The 27162-nt window shown below is 37.7% G+C and overlaps 1 protein-coding gene across 1 annotated transcript in view; it reads left to right on the top strand.

The window, feature by feature from the left end:
* The window catches only part of USH2A (usherin), an 819384-nt gene that overhangs the window by 665305 nt on the left and 126917 nt on the right, over positions 1–27162 (top strand). The window contains exons 56-59 of the mRNA XM_006155854.1: positions 7471–7654; positions 9117–9274; positions 23767–23925; positions 25787–25949. Coding sequence (XP_006155916.1) covers positions 7471–7654; positions 9117–9274; positions 23767–23925; positions 25787–25949 — 664 coding nt within the window. The remainder of the gene's footprint in view (positions 1–7470; positions 7655–9116; positions 9275–23766; positions 23926–25786; positions 25950–27162) is intronic.

The following is a 27162-nucleotide window of genomic DNA, read 5'->3' as shown; positions in this document are numbered from 1 at the left end:
TAGGGAAACTGAGGCATGAATAAGTTCCTAAACAGAAATAAATGTTAATTACCTCAGGAGAGTCCTGAACTACTTGTCCATTACTCTTCTCGTGAAAGGGATGGTTGTACCTCAGACTATTAGACCTGAACTTCCTACCAGTAAATGGGGAATAAAATGGAAAATTCCACATATGGGGCATATGGCTCCTCACCAGGAATTCACTAATGATGTTTTCTATATAAAGAATGTTTCATGTCAAAAAGCTTAGTGTTCCTTTGAAAGGAAGAAACCAGCAGTGGATTTTTTGGAAAGGTGAACTATCAAATGGATACTCTGATGATAATGGATAATTTCTAAAGGATCTATCAACCAGTGTTGGCTGAAACTCAAGCCTGATAAAATAACAGGTTCTCTTGCTCCAGTTTACTCCACCAAATCCACATATTTAAATTCTTTGAACATATGCATCTATTTTTCAACTTTCCCCAACAAAATTTCTTAAAAGGGTTCAGATTTTATGACTTAAAAATTATAGCTTCTAGCAGTGCAGGGGAATATGATCTGAGAAATTTCGTCCTTGATTTCTTGTTTTAACTTTCTGCACCTTTCCATTTGCAGAAATAACTATGTAAAGAAATGATAAACTAAATGGGCTTTTCTGAAGAAGAACATGGACTTAGATCCATTTTCTGCCCATATGGTGCCATTTGTGTATAACTGTATATGAAATAAATGTAGCTCAATGTTTAACTTGTAGGAATCAGATCAATAGTAATTAAGTTCTATTGTTTTACTCTAAAGTGGAAACAAACATATCATTTAAACTACTAACCCAGAAAATATAACAAATTATTAAATGGTTATTTTAAAGTAAATCAGACATAGTTGAAAGGTCTAATATTTGAGTGTCCTAAGAGGATTTAGAGAGAATTAAAAGGAGCGTTTGTTCATAGCCACCTTGAGCTCTTCTGATTTCTCCCTTATTCTTCACCTAAATGAACAAACAAAAGCAGTTAACATGCATTACAACCTCATTGATAAATTGGACACAGTTTTCTATGATTTTGTCCTCATAGAAAAGTGTGTACTTGAAGGGAAGAGTTTGAATTGGATTAATACTCTTTGTGTGTGTGTGTGTGTGTGTGTGTGTGTGTGTGTGTATACACATATATATAATTACTCTTTATATATACATATGTGTATATATAATTATTTTACATACTTTATATGATATATGTATAAAATATATACGTACCAGAGAGCTCTAACTCATTTAAGAGATAAATCACATAAAATTGTAGGCATGCCTTCCTCTAGCATCGATAATGTGAAAAAGAAAGAGAAAGAAGACCAGTCTTTCTCAGTTTCACCCCAGATTCCCCCTCCTCTGTCATTATAGTATCTGTTATCCCCTGTTGGATTCTTCCTCCACACTTTGCACTTATAATTCGAGTCTCCTTTGGAATTCTCAAGCACTGACTTTATCTCCTAATGAAGCCTAAAAGGTTCCAAATGCTAACGCTCTCACTGATGCTGCACTCATATAGTGAAGGCCTATTACACGCTGACCTACTGGATATTTATATTTGAGTGTTTTTCATATGCTTCACTTAAATAATCTCTCTCACGGTATCCTACTCTCCAATTTGTTTATTTTTCTGTTTCTTTCTCTCAAACACCACTATTCACTGTGAGACACCCAAAACTTGCCATTCCTAATGTGTTCATTTTCCTTGGCTTGTCAAATCTAATTCTCCATAAAATCTTATTAATTTTAAACCTTAATTATTTCTTGTAAAAGTTTTTTCTTTTTAATCTTTTCTGCCTTAGTTGTATTACCTTCTTTCTGTTTAACTTTTTATCCTCCTAACTAGGTTTTTGCCTTTAGTCATTTTTTCTCTTTCTCATATCTTCCCCCTAAATCTTTAGCCCTTTTGTCAAAATAGGTATATCTCATGCTTGGCATCTCCATTAAAGCCTATTTCCCCCCAGGAAAACAAAAATACATATCTTCTTAGTAAAGCAAAACTAGACTTCTCAAGTTTGGTTGGCTTTGTTTTGGTTTAAGAGATTTTTGCTATAGGGTGCATGCACTGGCTAGGAAGACAGAGACAGAAAGCAAGAAAGCACTCTCTTGGGGGATGGCCAGACCACAATCCCTTCTCCATTCTCCCCTCAGGATCTTGGGCACACACACACATGCACCCGGCACACGTTTGAGCTACCTGGTCCGGGACTCGAACTGAGGTCAACTACATGGGACTCCAACAACATAATCATTATGCCATCTGCTGGCCCTTAGACCCTTAAAGTTTTAACTTTACCCAATCTGTTGAGATTTGGGGTCTGCCCCACATGCCAAACAGTGCACCAGCCATTCATGCCAAAGTCCTTGCAGTCTTACATGCTTTGCATATCTCTAGGACTTTATGTGAATCCCCCTCAGTCTAGAAACTCTTCTACATCCTCATTCAGCAGTCTCCTACTCTTTCAAATCTTGGCTCACACACCTCCTCTTCTGGAAATCTACTATGATCACCTACTTCCTACCCATCACCATCTCACCCCCAAGTCTGTGTCAGGCTACCCTTCTTAAGTGCTCTAACAGCCCGTATGCCTCCTTCTCTTAAAGTATTTATCATACTGGATTTTTTGTTTGTTTATTTTGTTTTTGTTTTTAGAGAATTTTGCTATAGGCCATTTGCATTCACCAGAGAGACAGAAAGTGAGAAATCACCCCCTGGAGGTATGGCCACACTGCAATCCCTTCTGCTCCATTCTCCTCTTGGGATTTTGGCCACACACTCAAACACACACACACACACGCACACACACCTGGTGTGAGTTTTAAGCTGCCAAGTACAGGACTCAAACCACAGTTAGCTATGTGGGAGTCCAGTGACATGACCATTATGCCATCTGCTGGTTCCTATCATATTGGATTATAACCTTTTATTTACTCATCTTTATTTACCATGAAATTATGAGCTCTTTGCAGGATAAGGATAATATATCTTTATCACTACATTCACAGTTCCCAACACAGAAGTTGACACAAAGTTGGACAGAATGATGGATGAATAAATTAACTAACAGTAAATAGTCCAGAAGCAACTGTATCCCTGACATCAACTAATATAAAACTGATCCATAATACCAGATTTTAGGATGAAGCTAATCCACAAGAAATGTTATGAAATGTTTTGTTTTTGTTTTTTTGTCAGAGAGTGTGTTCTCTTGCCAGAAAGAGACAGAGAGACAGAAAGAGGGAGAAAGCACCTTTCATGGGGTATGGTCATTCTGCCATCCTTCCTCTTCCATTTCTCCATCTTGTAAGGATTTGGGACACAAATGCATGTGTGCCCCTCCCCCCACCACCACACCTGTTTTTTAAACCACTAGTGCTGGGACTTGAACCACACAGTTGGCCATGTGGGATCCAGCTGGTTTAGCCAATAGGCCATGGGCTGGCCCGAGGTTAGGAGTTTTTAAGGAATGACGATTTATAGGGACATGAGAAGTGGGTGATAGTGCATGGAACTAAAGATGCATTTACCATCATTCCAGCAATCATGTCCCTCTTCTGATACTCATTGCGTCACAAGAACCACCAAGGTTGACCTTCACGGTTTCCCCTTACACCTCTCAGCTAGATGACCATCAGTCCTTCCTCAGAGGTCATTTCCATCACTATCATCCATTCTCTGCCTTTGAACCACCTTAATTCCATCCCTTTATTACACGGAATAGGGTTTCTTATGGGTGATACCTGGGACTCATTATGACATCTCCCCAAAGGTGGGCCTTACTCTATCAAAGATTTCTTTCAGCTGCTCAGATAACATGTCCTCATGTTACTACGTAAGTGAAAACACAGCACTTACTAGTTACTGTACCTACCCTGGAACTTCATCTTAGTAGTCAAACCAAATGAACAATGGTTATTACCAAATTGAACAGCCTTACAAATATGAAACTCAAAATGTATTGAAAACTTGAAAGAGACTCAAAATTCTGTTTCATTTTATTTCACTGACCTCTCAATACCCAGAGACTGCACTGACAGGTTCAAATAGGAAATTAAGCAATAGCCTTGCCAGTCCCTTGGTGATTTTCACTACACCCTTCAGGGTGAGAAAGCCATGGCTACAGAAAGCAGGTTATGAACTAAACCTTTATATTTTCTCCCCTGAATCAGTAAATTAATATCATCTTTTCATCAGAACTCTAATTAACTGGTTGAGTCATCTAGCAGCAGTTAGCAGAGACATTCAGACCTAAATGTGTGCCATGACTGGTGGATTTTTTCAAGGATAGCACAGTTAGCTCTCTGAACAAAATGAACTACTACTTCAGGACTACTTCCTTAAAATGTCAGGATATTTAAGGCATTTAGAAATCTATGTTGACTTTTTTCCAGATGCTGCTAAATAAGTTGCCTTTTAATATTCTACATTTTTATCTTCTAAAAGTGTCAACATTTTTTCCTTTATAGAGTATCTTAGATAGGAAATACAATTGGCCCAAAGCTATTGTTTATGAAAACCTAGTATTAAAATGAGTCTTTTAAAACCCCCCACAAAAGTTAAAATGTCTATCCAGAGCATAATTTGATAGCAATACAAACTGGTAGGACTGCTGTTTCTCATTTCTAGGTTCTCTATCAGTAGGTTTGTATATTTAAAAGAGTACTTCAACATTTGACCTTATATTACAATTATTCATGTCTATATTTTAACTTTCATGCAGAGATAAACATTTTGAAAGAATGAGCCTTGTCTTAGTCATCTTCGCATCCTCTGAAACGGTTGATGATTTTTACCCTAGTGTTTTGCAGGAGATATCTTTGCAATAAATTCATTTTTAAACATTTACTAGACAAATTTGCTATCTATGGAGATATAGTGACAAACAAGACGGGGAAGATCCCTACTCCCATGTAACTAATTGCACTGAAGCAGGAGAAAGGAGCAAAATACCCAGTGTTAGCAACATAAAAATATTGGGTCATCAGAAAAGTCATGATGTAATTTTCTATGTTTTTCTATGCAAAAATGTGTCATGACTTTTCTCATTACCTAATAATAATATGTCAAAGAAAATGTTTATTGTGTCAGGAGTGTTAAAAGGAAATCAAAAAGACATGTGACTGAGAAGAAATATCACTTTAGATAGGCTTACAGCTAAATTAGGGAAAGGAGGTCAAATAAGGCCTTACTAAGAAGGTGATATTGACACAGAATAACCGTACTATGAGATTAAAACATAAACGTGTCATAGTGTTAGGAACGAAAGTATTCCAGAAGAGGGAATGGAAGTATAAAACCCAGAGTTATGGAAGAACTTGAAGCATTTTGGGGAATGAAGAGTCTAGCATGGCTTGAGCTTCACAGATGATGTAGAGAATGACAACAGATAGGCCAGTGCCAAAAGATTATAGGACTATGCAGGCCATCACAAGAAATTGGAAGAGATACGAGTGGCAAAAAAGCATATGAAAAAGTGCCCAACATCCCTCATCGTAAGGGAAATGCAGATCAAAACCACAATGAGATACTACCTAGCCCAAATAAGAATGACTAAGATAAAAAAAACAAAAATGAGTGCTGGCAGGCTGTGGTGAAAGGGGAACTCTCCTACACTGTTGGTAGGAATGTCAATTTGTCCAGCCACTGTAGAGAATAATATGGAGATACCTCAAAGATCTAAAAATAGATACTACCATTCCTCCAATTCCACTCCTGGGTATCTGCCCAAAGAATAAGAGAATGTTCAGTTGGAAAAGTCTTGGACATCTATGTTTACTGCAACATTATTCACAATTGCTAAGACATGGAACCAACCCAAATATCCACGAACAAATGAATGGATTGAAAAAGTGTGGCACATATACTTTATGAAATACTACTAAGCCATAAAAAACAAAACCCTGGCTTGTGATAGAACAAATATGGAAGATTTATTGCTGAGTGAAGCAAGCCAGGCTATGAAGAAGAAACATTGTATGTCTCCATTTAATATATATTGACTGTCTGCACACAATGGTGGAAACTGAAAGATTAGAGAATATAGAAATATGGAAAATGGTTAAGGATACTGGATACAGTATGGGAAGAGGGTGGAAGAAGGAAGAGAGTGTGAGGAAAGACATTAAGGAGACAAATGGGAAGGCAAGACATTTATGACACACAGAAATGGATTATTATCTGTTGCTGATAATGTGTATAGTGTACTCACCTGGACTGATCTGAACTGTATTCATGTTGGGAAAATTCGTTTTACAAGCTGAGTGATGTATAGTGATTGAATGTATAAAATAAACTAAAATAAAATAAAATACATTAAATAATAATAAAAGAAATTGGGATTACATCATAGGAAAAAAGTCAAGTGGGTTCTATATCTCATAAAAATTACACTGGCTTGCATATACACTTTATAGACATTTTTAAATTTTTCAGTAGAAATGGGGAGGCCAAGATTTAAAACATGAGGTCCAGTTTAGAGGTTATGGCAAGAGTCCATGAGGGAGAGGAGGATGGCTTAGACCAGGAGACATTGCACTAAACATATAGAGAACTATGTAGAATATGCAGAGCTTGGTGATGGATTACATTGGAGGTAAGGAAAGTGAAGGCTTCAACATTTAATTTTTGCATATTTGCCCAAGAACATAGATGAATAAGATTGGGAGATCCATAGGTTGTAGACAGAAAAAAACGGAATTGTGTTCTGGATATTTTGTATTTTTCTACACCATTGGTCATCTACATGGAGGTGTCAGGTAAACAGCTGGATTCATGAGTCTGAAGTTTTGGAGAGAGTTTCATTCTAGAGGATGCATGTGGGAGTCTTCAGCATATAGAAGATATTTAAATCTGAAACTAAATTAGGATCACTTTGGAAGTTAGTGTTGCAAGGTACGGGAGAGGAAAAGAAGAGGAGAGGAGGGAAGAGAGAAGAGAGAGTTCTGATCTCTGAGGCACTATATTATTTTGAAGTCCAGAAAGAGAGGAACAGCTAGTAAATGAGACCAGAAGGAATAGCCAGAGAAATGAAAGAAAACAAGCACAGAGCATGGTATGAGAGGAAAAGGAGATTGTGTTTATTTGTTGAAGGGTGTAATTTGGGTAAACACTAGGCTTTGCTTACTTTCCAATACTCCAGGTAAACAGGTATCAAAGTTTAAAATCCCTGGGTAGTTTCTCAGGCCTTGATTTAGATTATACCTTGAGTGACAGCCAAGGTGGAGAAATTTCCCACTCCTAGTTGTCTGACACTTTCTAAAGGCAATTCAAAAATAAAATAATCAAATTGATAAAAAATATATTTATAACCAATTATGCATTTCATCTCCAAAGTAAATAAATAATAAAAAGATTTTTTCCCCTCACAGTGAGGGTTTTTGTTCACCATGTAATGGTATGACTTTTGATAAGATGTTTATTTGATCCTAACAATAAAATCTCATTGCATTATTTTCACCAGGAGTTTGGGTGACACCTCGACACATTATCATCAATTCTACAACAGTGGAATTATATTGGAGTCCGCCGAAAAAGCCCAATGGCCTCATTTCTCAGTATCAATTGAGTCGTAATGGAACTTTGCTTTTCCTGGGTGGCAGTGAAGAGCAGAATTTCACTGATAAAAACCTGGAGCCCGACAGCAGGTAAACAAACTAAAAGAAAACTTTATCATATGGCAAGATTTTTAGATTTTCAGGATTGAAAAAGAATACATGTGTCATTCAATATTATTAAATTATTTAATTTCCTCATTTATTAACCATTCTGTTCCTGATTAAAGCTCCATAGCATTAAGTTAGTCATCAAATTATATGGAATTCCTGAGACCAGCAGATGGTGTAACGGTTATATCATTGGACTCCCACATGGCCAACTGTGGTTCAAGTCCCGGACCCAGAGGCTTGAATCTCTGGGTATGTGCATGCCCAAAATCCCAACAGGAGAATGGAGAGGGGGTTTCAGTTTGGCCATGCCCTCCAGTGGGGAGCTTTCTTGCTTTCTATCTTTCTGTCTCTCCAGGGAGTACACATGCCCTATTGCAAAAGAAAGATCTCTCTCAAAGTATATGGAATTCCTTAAAAATATAGTCTTTTTGACATAGAAATTTTTAAATATACAAATATGCAAAGTATAAAATTTTTAAAATTATCAAATCATCTTGAGAAATATGCATTACAAAGCTAGTAATAAAAAAGATTTAAACAGTTTTATTTTATAACAACTACCTTTTCTTCTCCTGTAATGTTTTCTCTACTTGCTACACTATTTATAGACACAAGTAGTTTTAGGGGGAAAAGTTCCACATATTTGCAATTCATTTCCATTCATTTCTCAGCAGAGGCAAAATATATCTTACATCAACAGATGTTTTATTGTAGAGCGTAAGAGATCAATTTAGTTTTATTGTAGAGAATAACAGATCAATTTGAGAACTTCTTCTCCTAAACATATTTTCCTGAACTCCAACCCATTTAAAACCGGGAGAGATTAATCTGAATGGTCCACAATCCATTTGCATACTCTGAGACTTTCTCAAAATTTTCAAGAAAATTTATAAATTACTAGATAAGACACACAGATATATGTACAAGAGGATTAAAATAAAGTTGAGCGCTAGCCCCATGGCCTAGTATGAAGGGAGCTAGATCCCACAAGACCAAATGCAATTCAAATCCCAGCCCTGGGTGCTTGAAAAACAGACTGGGCACATGTACATAGGTGACCCAAATCCCAAAAGGATGGAGAAATGGAAAAGAGATTGTGGCATGAGCACACCCCACTGGGGTACTTTCTTTCTCTCCCTCTCTTTCTGGCAATACACACACACACAAACACACACACACACATACTATGTACATATAATATATGTGTGTATGTGTGTTAAAAATAACAAAAGTGAAGTTGGAAGAAATAGAAATGGTGACAGTGTGGGGAGAATCCTGCCTATACTAGAAAAGCTACCAAGTCTATGGTAAAGTTTCTGGATCAAAAGAAAAAAATTGCAATTGGTTCATTTGGGACTAACCATGGATAGAAATGCCAGAGCCCATTGCTCCAGTCTCTTGTGTATTCCTTGTCATAATTCTTCTCTCATTTTAACCATAGATATATTTACAAGTTAGAAGCCAAAACTGGGGGTGGCAGCAGCAGTAGTGATGATTACATTGTCCAGACACCTGTATCAACACCAGAAGAAATCCATCCTCCATATAACATCACAGTAATTGGGCCTCGCACCGTATTTGTAGCTTGGGCATCACCAGGTAAAGAATAAAGCCTGTGTGTGTGTGTGTGTGTGTGTGTGTGTGTGTGTGTGTGTAAGACTTTTTAAAATAAAATACTTGATGATAAAAATGGAAATGTAGGGGCCAGCAGGTGGCATGGTGGTTGAGGTTCTGGACTCCCACATAGTCAACCACGGTTGGAGTCCTGCACCTGGCAGCTTGAAACTCATGCCAGGCATGTGTGCATGTGTGCCCAAAATCTCAGGAGAAGAATGGAGGAGAGAGAACTGTGGTGTTGCCACCCTCTGGGGATGACTTCTCTTCTTCCCTCTCATTGTCTCCCTCTGGCAAGTGCACACGCCCTATGGCAAAAACCTTAAACGAAAAAGGAATGAAAATATGAATTTAATAAGTCAAAAAGATATAGTCTGCCTAGATAAGTGTGAACAGAATACTCTGAACAATACTCCTGAGTGTATAAATGCATGACTATATTACATATATGTATGTGTGTGTGTATATATATATATACACATACACATACATACATATATATTGGGTCATCAGAAAAGTCATGATGCATTTTTCCATAGAAGAACATGCCATGACTTTTCTGATGACCCAATATATATGGTTTTATCAAAGCAATACTTTCTTTGGTGTACCAAAGCCTAAGCCTTTGTCTTCTTACATACATCCAGAAGTTAAATAGGTCAGTACTTTGAACAATCATTTCTGAGAGACTTAGATTTGAACATTGCATTATATTGTTCTCTCTATATCAGTGATTGAGGAATTTGGAAAGACAGGAATTTGGAATTTGGAAAGCCCATTCTGTCTGTACACCTGGGTTGTGACTGGTCCTGGTGGCTGAATTTTGCCTCTCTAAGCTGTGTAACCTCCAGTGAGCCATTTAGTCACTGTTGGGTTGCCTGTAACTTGCTGCATTCTATTTTGATGGAAGCATCATTCTCAAGTAAAATCCTGATTGCTGTAACTGTGGTTAGCAGAGTAAAATCTGCTTGCTCTATTTTTTAACGTAAAGGAAATATGGAGGGCTTTTATTGCAAGTGAAATTTAAAATTTATCAAAGTGTTACATGAACTTCAAAAATCCACGACTTCATTTTTAGTATCTAGTCTTAAGATGCAATTGAAACAAACCCCTGTTGTCCCTATCAGAGTATGTTTAGCCAAAGTTCGATGTGGTACTAAAAATAATTAGCTAACAGTCGTTTTACTCACCAGCAGCTACATTTCATAAAATAATTAGCAAAGACATATTTTTCATGGGAATGAAAGTTCTCTGAGTGAAAACAAGTAATATAGCTATAAAGATAAAAGCCTAACATATACAAGTTAAGTTCTCATAAACCATTATCTACGATCTTTGATCTTTGAAAAAGTATGTTTTTATTCAAATTCACAGGAGAAAATTTACCTAGAGCTTTATAAGCAAGGAGAATTGTAAGTTGATATTAAATATAAATGATTCCATTCACCTTTGTTTTATAATAAGTATACCACACATTCAATTAAACAAAACATAAAGGAATAATCAGTAGTGTTGCATGTATCATAAATTACAGCAATCTTTATCTAAGTTTTAGGAGTATAGATACTTTGGAACTCTGTTCTTAATGCCAGTAGAAGAAAATCTAGATCTTCTGCCATGAGAAATATACAAGGATAAAGCCCCCTTCACAGACTAGATTTCCACATTCATGAACTATCATTGCTGCTTTGTGACCTTTTAGCATATTTCTCCTTGGCATTTTCACAGTGCTTTGTGTTTTTGCACCATAAAGTAAAATGAGACTGTGTGGAGCCAATCTAAGACCACATTTTGGATATAGACCAGGGAACTCAGATTCAGACCAGGATCTTCTATGATCCAAATTCTCAAAGAATAAGGGAAAGTGCAGGATACTACATAAAGCTGGTGATTTTCTAGCCATGTGACTAGCAAGACCCCTGTTTTTCAAGTTACCTGTTATTTTAACATTATTGCACATATAAATGGCCTTTGCTACTCTGAAATCTTCATGGGGCATATTTTAAAATCTCTCTCCCTTGGGAACCAGCAGTTGGCGTAATGGCTATGTTGCTGGACTCCCACATAGTCGATTGCAGTTTGCGTCCCGGACCTGGTGGCTTAAAACTCACGCCAGGTGCATGTGCGTGCCTGCCCAAGATCCCGAGAGGAGAATGGAGGAGAAGGGATTGCGGCGTGACCATCCCCCCTGGGGGGTGATTTCTCGCTTTCTGTCTCTATGTCTCTCTCTGTCTGTCTGGTGAGCGCAAGCGCCCTATAGCAAAAACCTCTCCAAAAAACAAAAATTATATATATCTCTCCCTTAAGATAACCAAAGTAAAATAAATGAGAAAGCATGAATGGGAAAGCAAGGATTTATATCCCAGTTGTGCCACCAATACCTGACCTTTCTAGGCCTCAATTTTCTCCATCTGTAAAATGGGTGTCATGATTTTTCCTACATGTCCTACAATGTAGGTTTATTGTAAAGATTAAATAAAGAAATTTCTTTTCATGGTGTACACTATCTGGTTCTATATGCTATTCTACTGATAATGCTAATTATTTTTTGAAAAATTAATTTTGCCTTTCATTACTCATTTTTAAAATGTTATTACTCCAACAATTGCTGGGTCCCCAGGCCCCCCTTTTTTTTTTTTTTTTGGCCAAGAAAATTGCCTACTACAGGGTCAGGTTAGTACATTTCTAAGACTTCTTTCAGGTTTCCTAGCATTATGTCATTATTATCTTTGAACTCAGCAGCATAGTTTTATGTTTTATATAAAGTGCTTCCATTTAGAAAAGCATCACTGTGGAATAAAACACAACTTTTGCTTGTTTAATATAATCTTAACTCTTGCCTGCCTTAGTAGCTCTTCATTCTAATCCAGCCAAGCAGATAATGTAGGCATGCTTTACACCCTAACTCTGACCATTTAACCAATGGTTAATAAATCTATAATATCCAGACCTGTCAATCTTTTAGTTTCAGATACACAAAATCCATTTACAGAAACCCTGTAATATAGGGATTTTTTTTTAAAGATTAAAATCTTAAACTTTTTTTTCCCAGTGCCTAGGAGGATTTTGAACTCAGTAAGCAGGCAGATGATGTTGCCTTGTGTATAATCTACAGTTGATTTTATTGGAAAGTACCTCATGCTGTGTTTTGATTTGGATAATAAAAATATTTTTCTCTTCCCGAACAGCGACAAATATATATTTTAAACAGAAAGAAAACAAACTTGCTATGAGTAGAGGTTGTTCATTGGCTCACGATCAAAAGTTTTTGAAGTGCGCCTGCAATTACATCATAGGCAGAGTCGACTAAAAGGAAAAACCACCCGTACTTAAATACTTCTCTAGCCTGAATGAACACGAGAAGCACCTAGGAAGCTTGAACAAAAATAGATCCTGAATAAGTTGATTGAATACGAATCTCCTGGAATGGAGTCAAGAAAGTCAGACCTTTTCGAAAGCTCCCCATATGACGGTAATAAGCTCCCAAATTTAGTAACCACGGATCACAGAGAGCAAACCAAAGTGGCCAGTTACGATAACTCTCAGAAAGCATGAATAAACCAGTTTCTTTGGAATGCGTAAAGACAAAATAGTGTTAAAACTAATTGATTTTTTCCACATGCATTTTGTGTTGTGGTCAATATGAACAAAGTAACCTTAGACTAATAAGTTTATGGGAGGAAAAAGAAGGATGGTTGCTTGGCAACAGAAAAATAACCTGGGCAATTAACTGTGTTTTTAGTTTCCAAAATATTGTTCTAATGCTATCAATAAACTACATCTTAACACATGTTTATAAATCCAGCTACTAAAAGGAATGAAGTCTAGGAAATATGTGAAAATAACCAGGGAAAGTGTACCAGTGAGACGGATAGCAAATATCATTTTCATACGTTCATGTCATTTGTGATATGTAACATTTGTTAAATTCCTGTTATGTTCCAGCTACTCCCCAAAGCACTTTTCCTACCTTACCTCCATTAATTCTTAGGCAAACTCTATAAGGCAATAAGTATCAGTATCCCTATATTAAGATAAGAAGTTTAAATCTCAAAGAAGTAATATAATATGCTGAAGGTCACAGGGCAGACCCAAGATTCAAATCCCAGCATGCTCTACACTACTGTCTCTTAAGAGCAATTTCTTCCTGTCTTTGGCTAAACCCCTAAATCCAAATCAAACTTTTCATTTATTGCCCAAAGTCCCTCAGACTTAGGATGGATCAACTATGCTTTTCAAAATAGTAACCCAGAGAACCAAGAAACAGAAATAGGCGTGGGTGAAAACCAAATGATTTTGAGAGAGTAATGTTTTCCTCTATTTCTTAATTTTCTATACTTCAGATGATAAGTAATAGAAAATGGGACCAGCAAATGTTGTACTAGCTCTGTTGCTAGACTGTCATGTAGTTAACTGCAGTTCGAGTCCCAGACCCCATGGCTTAAACTCACTCCAGGCGTGTGTGCATGTGTGCCCAAGATCCCGAGAGGAGAATGGAGAAGAAGGGATTGCAGCGTGGCCATCCCCCTTGGAGGGGGCGGGGGAGGTGATTTCTTGCTTTCTGTCTCTCAGTCTTTATCTTTCTGGCAAGCACATGTGCCCTATAGCAAAAATCTCTACAAATAAATAAATAAATATTAAAAAAAAAAAGGAATAATAAATTATTGAAAATGGTGAGTCCTTGAAAGGGAAGATATCTACCAGGCCACAATTATCCCCTGCAACATGAAGAAACTAATAACCAGAAAGCTTTACTACCCCCTCCCCAAAGACCAGAAGGAGTGGACATGACTCAACAAAACCAGATTCCATATGCAGGGAGATTTTAATTAGGTCAGAGAGGGGGAAATATCATTTCTCAAATTTCTACAAAGAGCTCATTTAAAGACTATTTCAAAGCCTCAGTAAATATTCTCCCACTTCTCACGTAAATCCTGGCTCACTTTACCTCATTCATTATTGCTTCATAAATGTCAGTGGTACTATAACCAAAACACTCCAAGTCTAAAAGATCAAGGCCTGTGCTCTTTCATGGATCTTTTGCAATTTCCAAATAAGGTAAAATACAAACAGCATATTCTTATAAAATATTGCTGAGCTAATGAAGGAACAAAATGGTGAAAAACTTCCAAAATTTATCATGACTATAATAAACAAATTTTACTGTTTAAAATTATTCACACCAGATTCCTATTAAAACCCATTTCTCCCTGCACATTAATTTAACCACCCCCCCACACACACACCACATACAAATATATATTCTTTAACAATGAGTAGGGCACATATACGTATTTTTCAAAGACTTTAGAATGTTTTATGGAGGCATAATTTTTTCAACTTCCAGAAAAGAATTTATTTATTTTTTAATGTGGAATGGACCCCACTATTTAGTTATCCTGTGGCCTTGGGCAAGGCATCCACGTTTTCCCATCTGTAAAGGGGGGTATGAAATGCCTACCTTGTATTGTTTTGTGAAGTAAGTGCGATGACACAGTAACACATTAGTGAACACTGAATAGATAGATGCTGTCTATTATTGTTCGAAACTACAGGCAACAAAAACCAGACTAGTTTGTTTCTAAACATTCTGTCTCACCTTTTTACCAGTTCTGATCCTTGGATCAGGACTTACACATTCACATTATAGGCAGCAAGGGATATATGTTAACTTAAGGGGTGAAAAATTACAAATTAAGAAGCAAATACTTCACAGAACATAAATGGCTTCCTCAGAATAAGAATGGAGACAGATATCCCTGCTGTTTTAGAATCCAAACATTCAAAATTATTTAAACTCTGAAGATAATAATGAGCCTTTCTAATTTATTGAGATGATGACTATATTTTGAGCTATCCTAGCCCTTAATCATGTTCTAATTAACAATGTCGTTGCATTCAACATGCATTTTTTTTCTCCCTACGGATGGTGAATTATTTAGGTTTAATGCATAATGTCGAAATAGTGGTGCTTTCGCTTTCACATTTATCTCTTAGTCCATTAAAGAAAGGAATTGGTAACAATTCTTCTACTGAGAAACCGTTTTAATTACTATTGCTTAGAAATATATATATATATATTATTAATCAAGCATTGATTAAAGGTTAGCTAGCCACAGGATGGCCTGTGTATAGACATTAGACATCTTGGCATTCAGTTGGATCATCAGCTGTGGAATATTAGATCAGATACTGTTCTTTTAAAGTCAAAATCAGCATTAAGATTTCTAAGGAATTCACAGTGCATTAATTAGGATGATTCAGCATTGACAGTTACTTCAGTTCTCTTATAAGTCAAAGTTTCGGGCAAAAAAAACGTAAGCCTTACTTCAGTGTTTTGTGTTTTATTTTTCATACTAATAAATGTGTCTTGTGTTGAGTTTTAACATATGTTAGGCATTTTGCTAAGTGATTAACAGGTATCTCATTTAATGCTTATAGTAATGTTGCTATAGTACACTCTACTGTTTTCCCTAGTTCACTGATAAAGAAAAGGCAATTTTGGCATTCTAAGCTATTTTCTTGAGGTGATTCATCAGTAGGTGTAAGAGTTAACCCATTTGAGTCTGACTCCAAAATCTGTTGCCACAGCCACCGTGCTGCCCGGCTGCAGTTACACAGCTGTAGAGTGCCCCTGTTTGAGGCTGACTCCATCTAGGGGGCTTGCGTTTGAATCCCAGACCAACCTGGACAGGCCAAGTACAGTGGTGCATGCCTATAATCCTAGCAAACTGGGAGGTTGGGGCAGAGACTCATAATGGCAAGATCCTGTCAAAAATAGATCTCTCTCTCCCCTTCTCTGTCCCTTCCTCCCTTCTCCAGCTTCCTTTTACCCTCTCTTTCTCTCTCATTAAAAATTAATTTAATTTACAAAAATGAGGCTATAGTTTCTCACTATTTTTCTACGTAGCCAGTTCAGAAACCAAATACTTTTTAGAGTTCTACTAACAATCCAGTTCAAAAGCTAAAAAATAATTTCACTATAAAATTATACAAGAAATACGAATGAGGACAATGTAACTCAAAACCAGTCAGTCCAGTAACCTACTGGGATTTTTTCATTTGTACCTCAAAGCTTCATGGTTTAGAACTCATTTGCCTTTAAGTAGATTGAATACTTACTTCATTAACAGGAAATGTTTACTGAGCCCCTCTGAGGCATGGTGGGGGACACTCTGAGAGTTACAAAGAAGAATGGGACATTGCCTCTCCTGCGAGGAACTCTGTCATCTACTAGGGTAGGAAAGACATGAAACAGTGTTATATAACTGATGGCAAATTTCCATGTAATTGGTGTGGGTGTGTTTGAGGGGGTCCTATTTCTCTTCTACGCCCCCAAAAGAGCATAATCAAGATGCCCCCACCAATACTGAGGAGAATTTAGGCTGGTGTGTTAAAAGTGTTATGCTAAGTGCAACCAGTGTTTTGAAGCAAATGTGGCTATCAAACTGAATTAATAGTTCTTCCTCTTAGAATTGTTCTTGCTCCAGCTCCTAAAAAAAGATTTTAAAACGGATTATTTGATTGACTTGTCCCATTGTAAAGTATGCACCTGCTGTGAAATGAAGCCACAGAGAGGAGAAAAAAAAGTTGAATAATTTAACTTTTTTATTTGTAAAGATAATCAGGGTTTTTCTGATTACATCTTAACTTCATAAATGTTAAATAACCTATCAGCATCTAGTTGTTGTAAATTATGAAAAGGAGCATTGCAAGGAATATTAACCAACGAAATCCTTGTTCTTTAGTGAACAAGAAAATGTGTTATGGCAGCTTGTCATTGTGCGACTGGTAACTTTGACACCAAATAACAAAACTGCCATTTGCACTTAGGGTAAATTGGTTCACTTGAGCTTCCACTGCTCCTTTTGCTCTGACATAAATTTATGAACTCGGGAACTAACCAAGTCGTGTGGCTTCCCAGCTGACTTTAACAAATATGCCCATTTCATTTCATTTAGTCATCAGAATACCAGGGGGCTCGGTCGTTTCAGACTCATTGCAGATGGTATAGGGTTTGCAGGAACACAAGAGACCTTCATGTCACAGTCCTGTAAATTATGACAGTGGAGGGGGCCCTCTTTCCTAAATACATGTCAGTGTCTGACATGTTCACAGCTTAAAGGAGCATTTTCTGTTTCAACACTTCATAGGTATATGTAAAGGACATTGATTGCCGATTAGCCACAATGTGAAAAAGACATTTTCCAGGCTTGTCCTTTGGCTAGCCACGTTTAAATCTAGATCAGGAATATGTCTACATTTGAAATGTGGTAAAAGTATAATTTTTCTCTGACCCTCTGGGAGTCCTTTTCTTTTCTTTTCTTTTTTAAAAATTCTTTTTATTTAATTTTATTATTGTTATTATTTTCTAGTTTGATCAGAAAGAGAGACAGAGAGAGAGCAAGTGAAAGTGAGAAAAGAATCCACCAGGTCCAGGACCTGAACCATGGTCGGCCATGTGAGAGTCCAGCGCCTTTAAGCACCATGCCACCTTTTTAGTGGAGAAGTTTCCTCTTGAAGGATGCACAGTATGGAGCAGACCAGTAGGTACAGATTGAACATACAGTAAAGCAACCTCAGGCAAATTGGAGGGAAGACCTTTTAAGTGATAGTTGAGAATGAATAGCAGATTGTCTCCATTGGAATGCAAGTTGACCAAATTCAAGCACACATAAAAAAATAAATAAAATTAGGTAGCATGCTATTGTTATGTAGACATATAGACTTGAATGAATACAGCATTTATTGGTGATTAGAATAGCAACTTTATATATAAGAAATGAGTTCAGGAGTATTTGAGGGCCCATGAAATCTGTAGGGTATTTGCTTTTGTTTTTTATTTCATTTTGTTCCATTGTGCTTTGTTTTTGTAGAGATGCCTACATCTCTTATTAAGTGCTTTCTAGGTTGCGTTAATGTATTTAAATGCTTTACATGCATTTCCTAATTTAATCCTCACAACTTTTTATGAGGTGGCTATTAGTATTATCATTTTATAGATGAAGAGACTGATGTTCACAGAGGTTATTTAATTTTCCATTCGGGAAATAAGGGGAGGAGAAGGATCTGATCTGACTCTCCTCTGTGGTTTGTGTAGTTCAACAAGAATGATGGCATGTTTTCCATAAATGTGTGGTTTTTGAACTTTTCTGCAAGATCTACCCTAAGAACAAAGACAGACTGAACATGTACTCCCAGAGGTCTGAAAACAGAGCCTGAAGCAATCACCAGAAACTTGCAATTTCTTGAAGGTCTTGCTTTTTATCTTAAAAATGCATGCAAATTTGGCATTGTATTCCAATGGGTTTCCCTTCATTTTAAAAAAATAAGTTACTGTAAATATATCATTTGGGAAAATGTTTTCTACAATCTCATTGGCTAATGAGTGATAGGCTGCTGTATTTCAGGACATTAGGAAAATCTGAAGAAAGCTAACCCAATAACAGTTTCAATGTTCAGGCAATTCTTCCTCTTTTTATTTTATCATAAATGTATGGTCCAAACAGACCTTTTTCCCACTGCTTTAGTGACTATGCCAGGGTAACAATAAAGGGTAATGCCCACCATGTGAGGTGAAATGCTGTGACATTCTAACATACTCAAGACAGAAATTTCCATAAGCACAACATCTTCATGCTGAAAGGTCAGATAGTAACTGAAGGACCAGCAGATGGCCTAATGGTAACATTTCTGGACTCCCACGTAGTCAACCACGGTTCAAGACCCGAATCCAGTGGCTTAAAACTCATGCTGGGTGCGTGTGCATATATGCTAACATCCTGAGAGGAGAATGGAGGAAAAGGGATTGTGGTGTAGCCATCCACCCTGGGGGGTGATTTCTTGCTTTCTATCTCTCTGTCTCTCCAGTAAGCACATGCATCCTCTAGCAAAAATCTCTTTTAAAAAAAAAAATTGCAACTGAAAGAGTCCTTGATTCATTCTTCAATCTTTTTTTATCATCTAAGCAATATTCTCAAAAGAATATAGTTAATGTGTGCATACTGGGGGAGAAGGGTTTGATTATATTCCTCTTTATTTTACCTCTCATATGGTTCTTTAGCCACTAATGAACTGATGAAGTGAGAGTCTCAAACGGCCTCTACACTGAAATCCCTTCATCCAACTCCTGAACTTCATTTTGGTCTCACTTCACAGCAGTCCCAATGGGCGCAGTAAAAGTGTTTCCAGTTTTGTCTTGTAGTCGAGAATTAGGCCTTGAAGATTATCTTCTAAATAAGTGAATCATGGGCACTGGCCACACCAGTGTTTTAGTCCATTATGTTGCTTTTAGCAGAAATACCTGAGTCTGGGTGATTTATAATAGAGGGTACTTAGCTCATGATTTTGGAGGTCCAAGGTCAAGAGGCTGCATCTGGTGAAAGCCTTCTTGTTGATGGGGGCTTCCTGCCGAGTCCTGGCACTGCCCGGAAGCATCACATGATGAGAGCCTAAGTAGACCAAGAGTGAGCATGTCTGTGCCCTCATGTTTTTGTCTCCTTCTAACCCAGGAGTATCGGACCGTGGAAGTGTCACCTTGAAGCCTTAATCCTTTCTCCATGGCCCCACCTCTTATCATCATAATCAGATTAAGTCTCCACCCTCTCAACCCTGTTATAGCAGCACATCAGGTTTCAATACATAAATTTTTAGAGGACATAAACAACCAATCAAGAGATAAATGAAATTAACTTTTGTAGGCATTTCATTTCTGTCGTGACATCGTTTTTTCTTCTTCACAGAAAAAAATAATAATAATACAAAAATATCTATTCTTGGAGATTGCACCTATGCACCATGAGCCAGGCCAACTTTTCATCCCATGCCTGGGGCAGATAACTCAGGCCTAATTCATTTTAAAACATGAGTAAGAGACTAAAATGATGTCAAGTTTTGATTACATCATGAGTAGTACTTGTTCAGCACACTCATGTATCAGCCTAAACTTTTTCTGTTGTCAGGAGGTTGTTTCATTCTGAGGTGACTGTAGAGTTTTCAACGCTGCAGCTGGCTAACAAAAACTCTAATCACCCACTGTACATATAATTTTCCAGGACAAAATCTTTACACCCAATTTTTGTGAACAAAGAAAAATGCGATTCTGAGGCCAGCAGGCAGAGTGGTGGTTAAAGCATTGGATTCGCACATGGCCCAAAATAGTTCCCGTCCCAGACCTGGTGGCTTGAAAATCATGCCAGGTGCATGTGTGTGCATGCCCAAAATTCCAGGAGGAGAGTGGAGGAGAAGGGATTGCAGCATGGCCATTCCTCCTGGGAAGTGTTTTCTGACTTTCCTTCTCTCTGTCTCTGTCTCTCTCCAGTGATTGTATCTACCCTATGACAGAAACCTGGGGAAAAAAAAGAAAAATGCAATTCTGTGGTTTTCCTTGATTAAACAAGCAAACTATGTATTTCCTCAATTTTGCAAGTCTAAGTAATATTCCAGAAGTAGGTACAAGGTTAGCTCTTATCCCTGAATATATTGTAGCGTGAGCCCATATCCAGGGTTTGTGAATCTCAGATGGTAAACTTGTCTTCAGAACTTGAACCATCTCTTATGACTCACTTGTTCCTGTGATGGGGTTCCGACTTATCTATCATTTATTTCCCTGCTTTTAATCAGTCTCAGGCCTGTTCTGACACTCTGTTCATGTTCTCTCAAAGCTATCCTGGCATTTTTCCCCAAGCTGTCCCACTCCAAAACCCTATTATTAGGAGAGAGCTTAAAGATAGGGACAAGTGATCGCATTATATGAGCCTGAGTTCATGTCATTATTACAGTTGATTAATGTGCAATCTGGGATAAGTTACTTAACTTCTCTGAACCTTAGTTTTCTTATCCTAGGGGAAAAAAATATTAATATTTACCTCCCAGTATTGTCCTGAGATTTCATTCATAGAGTCAATCAATTAACATTGACTGAGCTGCTACTTTGTGCCAAAATCTAGGTTCTGGAACCACACCGAGGAGAACAAAGTTCCTATCTTTATGAAGTAGTTTTAAATGAGTTAATGTATGTTGTCTGGCACAATGTAGGAATCCCGTGGGATGATTATTCTTGTTTATATTATTGCTGAAAACATTGTAATGACTTTCAAACTGGTTTCTTTGCCTCCCAGCTCATGTTCTTATTCTGTCTTTCACCTGCCAACAGTGTTATCTTCCTAAACTATAGGTGGGATCTTACTAGCAGCTTTAGACTGTCCTTTTCTCTGATTATATATAGAGCTAAAATTTCTTGGAAAAAAAAATGTATGAAATTTACAATAGCAATCACTCAAGTCTTGAAGAAAAACAAACAAAAAAAGTCTCTTTAAAAGAATTATTTATTTAATTTTTCATTCTATTATTATTGAATTTGACCAGAGAGAGGCATACATACAGAGAAAGAGAGTGAGAGAGAGAGAGTGAGAAATTAAGCTGCTAGGTCCAGGACTTGAACAGTGGTCAACCATGTGGGAGTCCAGGGCCTTAACCACCATGCCACCTACTGGCTCCACAAAAACTTTTCTAAGAACCCCAATTTAGGAAAATGCGAAGATGGTGTTATGATTGCCAAAATAAAGAAACTTAGGAAAAATAAGTTTGGGAATGGGAAATATGGTTAATTCTGTGTGGGACCTGTTGAGATCGAGGTCTCTGTGGAACACTCATAAAACATAGGCTATTGAAATACAAGTCCATAATGCAGGAGAAAGAAAAAGTCAGAGATGATAGGAATTTAGAAATCAATGATGAAATGATAGTAGCCTAAGCCAGTAGGGAAAATGTACCAGACAATTCAACTAGGATGCTCTAAATTTAAACTAATAGTTCTCAGTCTGTGTTGCCAAATTCAGCACAATCTAGCACCTTTCCAGGGAACACAACTGATCAGTCCTTCTGACCATGAACAGCATCTTCTCAGAGACTCCTTCTTCCCTTCCGGGCTACACAGAATCCTGAACCTCTTTTGTTGACACCAGCCCATCCACCCCTTAAACATTAGGGGTACATCCACAGAAGGCAAACTTACATTTTCTTCTTTAGATCTCATCTTTTTTGGGTCATCAGTCCTGTACTGTTTTCTCAGTGAGACTGTCTACAGATTCCATTGTTTCTGTAGTAAAGACAAACTTATTTAAGTATTATCAAGGTAAGCTATGAAACTCATACTTTTTTTTTTTTGAAGAGGTTTTCACTATAGGGCGCGTGCGCTCGCCAGACAGACAGAGAGAGACATAGAGACAAAAAGCGAGAAATCACTCCCCGGGGGGGTGGTCACACCACAATCCCTTCTCCTCCGTTCTCCTCTCGGGATCTTGGGCATGCACGCACATGCGCCCAGCGTGAGTTTCAGGCCACCAGGTCTGGGACGCGAACCACAGTCAACTACGTGGGAGTCCAGCGACATAGCCATTACTCTAACTGCTGGTTCCCCAAAACTCATACCTTTTATAAATCAATGAAAGAAATTTAGTGGGAAACTCCATTATATTCTTCATTCAAAGCTCATATCATCTCCCTGGAAAAGTATGCATATTGTTCATGACCAAATAAAACTTAAAGGGCATGTAATTATATGAGGAGATTGTGAAGAGGTTAAGATCTCCTTTCTGTAGGAAACAGGAGTGAGAAATTATGGTTATTGGACCTAAATTCCATACATATGTAGGTCCATAAGTCTTACTGGCAAAGTGGACTGTCCTGGCTTGATAATTAATGCACTGTGAATTCTCTAGGTAGACTATGAGTTGGATATTTTATGGGCCATTATGTCAAGGATCCGTGTCAAACAGGATGCATACACAATGCTCTATGGAAAAATTATTGTCACAAGCAAAACTAGTGTTGTTTTTTCATGAACTTTAAGAGTAAGTAAGCTTAGGAAAAATATATGACACTATTTTGAATTGCCTTGTTTTTTTTATTTTTTGTTTTTTACATTAAATGTGTCTTCACTTTCATTTGCCAATAGATTATGTCTTTGCATAGAACCATTATACTGTTTCTTTGAAAATAGATAATTCATATTTCTTACATTTGAAATACACATTCTAATGTTTTCCCACTTAAGTTTCTTTTTTTGAGAGGTTTTTTTGCTGTAGGACATGTGCACTCGCCAGAAAGACAGAGAGAGACAGAGAGACACAAAGCAGGAAATCACCCCCCAGGAAGGATGGCCATACCGCAATCCCTTTTCCTCCATTCTACTCTTGGATCTTGGGCATGCACGCACATACACATGCCTGGCGTGAGTTTAAGCCCCCGGGTCTGGGACTCGAACCACAGTCGACTACATGGGAGTCTAGTGATGAAGCCATTTTGCCATCTGCTGGTCCCCCCACTTAAGTGTTATGCAGTCCCTAACTGCTATCTTAAGTAATGATCTACCTCTTAATTGCAACATGTTAAATAGACTTTGTTCTTAAAGAACAAACATTTGTTGACCGTTCTGCATATGCTTTCTCCCTCTCTCTTTCTCTCTCTCTTTAAAGGGATTCTCATCCCCCAGATTCCTGTGGAGTACAATGTCCTGCTCACTGACAGAAGTTTAGTCCCTCTGACCTTCTCTGTTGGTCATCACCAATTCGCTCTGCTGGAAAATTTGGCTCCATTCACACAATATGAGATAAGGATACAAGCGTGTCAAAATGGTGAGTCTTTCAGACACTTGGCCTGGGCTTTTATTTAAAAAAAAAAAAGTATTTCTTAAAAAATTTTCATTAAAAAGGAATAGATTCTCAGTTCAAATAAAAAGACTAACATTTCATTTCTTATTTGTAGTGGACTGTTTACCTAGAAAAATCAGAGGCTGGCATCAAGTGAAGCATTATGCATTTCTGCACATTAAATCATGAATATTTAAATATATTAAAATGGTGGTTTTGCAAAGTCTTGTTTTATAAGGCCCTTTAAAAGAAAAACACCTAGCTCACATAAAGAAGTCATTGGTAATATAAAACAAAATGAGTATTACAAAAATTTCATAGAAAATGTATTCACCTTGGTCTTATTTAAATTATATCGAGGAGGGGAAAGGGAGAAGTTATTTAAAAGTTGAGTTACATCCAGATGAATCTTACATATTTTACAGTGCTTCCTTGAACTCTATGTCAAGTACATAAACCGTCACCTTGACTTTCATGGCTTAGGTTAGTGGTCAGCAAAATCATCTATCTGTGTCGTCTCAAGGAGGAGCTCTCCATTCCCTTCATCCCCCCAAAGGGATAGCTAGTTAAATGTAAACTGAGATGTAGAGGATAAAACAGAGAATCATGAGCACAAATTAATTATTTGACTTACAACCATTTTATGTTAAATGTATTTATTACCATATTCATGTATGTGTACATTTATCATATATGGACTATATGGCACATGATATATAACACCTGACTACTAAGTGAAATAGAAATGTACCTCATATTAGTGAACAACACATTTTGCTTTACTGTAGATTTTAGAAATTTACCAACCATATATTCTGGTTTTTTTTTTTTTTTTTTTGAGAGGTTTTTGCTATAGGGCGCGTGCACTCGCCAGAAAGACAGAGAGAGAGAGAGAGATAGAAAGCAAGAAATCACCCCCCCGGGCGAATGGTGATGCCGCAATCCCTTCTCCTCCATTCTCCTCTCAGGATCTTGGGCACACACGCACACGTGAGTTTAAGCCACCAGGTCCGGGACTCAAACCACAATCGACTACATGGGAGTCCAGCGACATAGCCATTACTCTAACTGCTGGTCCCTACCAACCATATATTCAGTATGTAGCTAGAATGCCTTCGGCGTCCTTACATTCCTTAAGAACTTCTATTTTGAAAGGAGAGCTAATTCTAAGAGAGTTGGTCAGGTTTAGATGTCTGCAGTTTTGCTGTGCCAAGTTTATACCAGAAACCATGAGCCAATTTGTCCACTACTCTGCAAACCAGACCATGATATTTTTGTTTGAAGGGAATTGCTTTTCTTGATCCAATCTTGAGCTGATCAACATGGGAATAGTTTTAAAGTAATGTTTTCTTGATTTAAGTGCAAAGTCAACTTCTGTATGTCTCCATCCCTAAGCTGTGCTGTAGGGGTACATACCCTTCAAATTAATGTTTCAATTTCTGTGTGCTTGAAGAATGACCATTAGTTTAAAATATTGGCAAAAATAAAATATTGTTAAAAGTACACATGTGTAGGTCACACATACACTTGTGAAATTCAAGCACTTTATCACTTTCTAGCTAGAATGACTGAAATAAACTTAGAGAAGTTTCTGTTCTAACATGCCTATGCTTTATTGTCTATGCCTGTATGCATATGTGGTAAATTAACAAATTTTCCAAAATGATTCCTCATTTAAATATTCAGATCCTAGATATTTATAGTATCTACTTATAGTCCTAAAATATGTATGTAAGTATGTATATGAAAGTTCAAATAAAATGATTTTCATGTTATTTTTCCCCTCTATATGTATGCATAAATCTTGCGTGGCAAATTACTAAAGACCTTGATTTTTGCTTTCAAGGAGGCTGTGGAGTTAGCAGTCGAATGTTTGTCAAAACATCGGAAGCAGCCCCAATGGATCTTACTCCCCCTGATCTTAAGGCACTGGGACCAGCTTGCATAGAAGTTAAATGGAAACCACCTAAAAAACCAAATGGAATCATCATCAACTACTTTATTCACAGGTAAGATGCACTATTACTTTTATTTTTAGTTATTTAAGAATGTGTAGTATTTCAGGAATGTAGAATTAAATAACTTTCTATTTCTATAAGGGAATAGATGGAAATTTCTGTTTTTTTGGACTATGTGCTGGTGGAGACTAAGAATGGTGCTAAAAATTGTTAGCCAAGGAAGAAAAGAAACATTACCGCCCCCCCTCCCAAAAAAAAATCACAACTACTGTGTAAGATTTGTGGCAGAGATCTCATGGAAGCTGAGAGCTCATAGCCCACATAACCTTGTGTCTTTTCAAGACAATAGGGCAACCCTCTAGAGGTTCACTAACCAAGAGAGCATAGTCTTTCCAGAGGAGGAACCAGATCTGGGATGAGAATTCTGATATTTTCAGATACTTAGCTTAGTGTAGATGCTGGAAAGGCTCCTTCTGGTGCTCCAAAGGTGGGGGTTTCGAATGTAGAAGAGTGGCTCTACCCTCCAGTTCCCCTTCTGTTTCCATGAGTGTCATCCAGCTGGCCAGATGGTGTTAATGCAGCTTGTTTTCATCATCACGTACAGAACTTACTATCTACCTAAAATGAAGAAAAGTAGGAAAGAACGAGCAGATCGGGAATAGAGGATGGGAGAGACTGAGAAAGAGAAAGAGGAAGAGATGCCATGGGGCAGATGGGGAAGAGAGGATGGGAGAGACTGAGGAAAGAGAAGGAGGAAGAGTTGCTGTGGGCATTTTAGATTAAAGGGTCTTTTGCTCTCTGATCTAGTCTTCGCCTGATCATCATGAACATAGCCTTAAAATAATGTTTTATTCATGTATTGAAGTTATTTATTTCTTCTCTGAGCATGTGAGGCCTAGAAAGAGACACACTACCATAGGGGCTTCATGCTGCGCTCGAGTCTCAGCCAGCCAGGATCATGGACACACACAGTCATGGTCACACACAGACACACACACACGCGCGCGCGCGCGCACACACACACACACACACACACACACACACACACACACACGTGTGTAGGGAGAGACCCTGGGAGCAATCTCCAGACTCTTCCATGTGGATCCAATTGCGTTACTGCTGTGCCACCACACAGCCAATTAATGTTTCCTTTAAATAAGTAATAAAGAGGAGGAATAGAGGGAGGGCATACGGAGGAGAGAAAGAGAGAGACCAGAAAGGAGGAAGGAAGGAAAAGAGAGGGAGCAAGAATGAGAGAAAGAGG

This window comes from Tupaia chinensis, unplaced genomic scaffold (assembly GCF_000334495.1).
Source record: "Tupaia chinensis unplaced genomic scaffold, TupChi_1.0 Scaffold000473_1, whole genome shotgun sequence".
Classification (NCBI taxonomy): Eukaryota; Metazoa; Chordata; class Mammalia; order Scandentia; family Tupaiidae; genus Tupaia; species Tupaia belangeri.
This window is presented reverse-complemented; position numbering and strand designations above follow the sequence as displayed.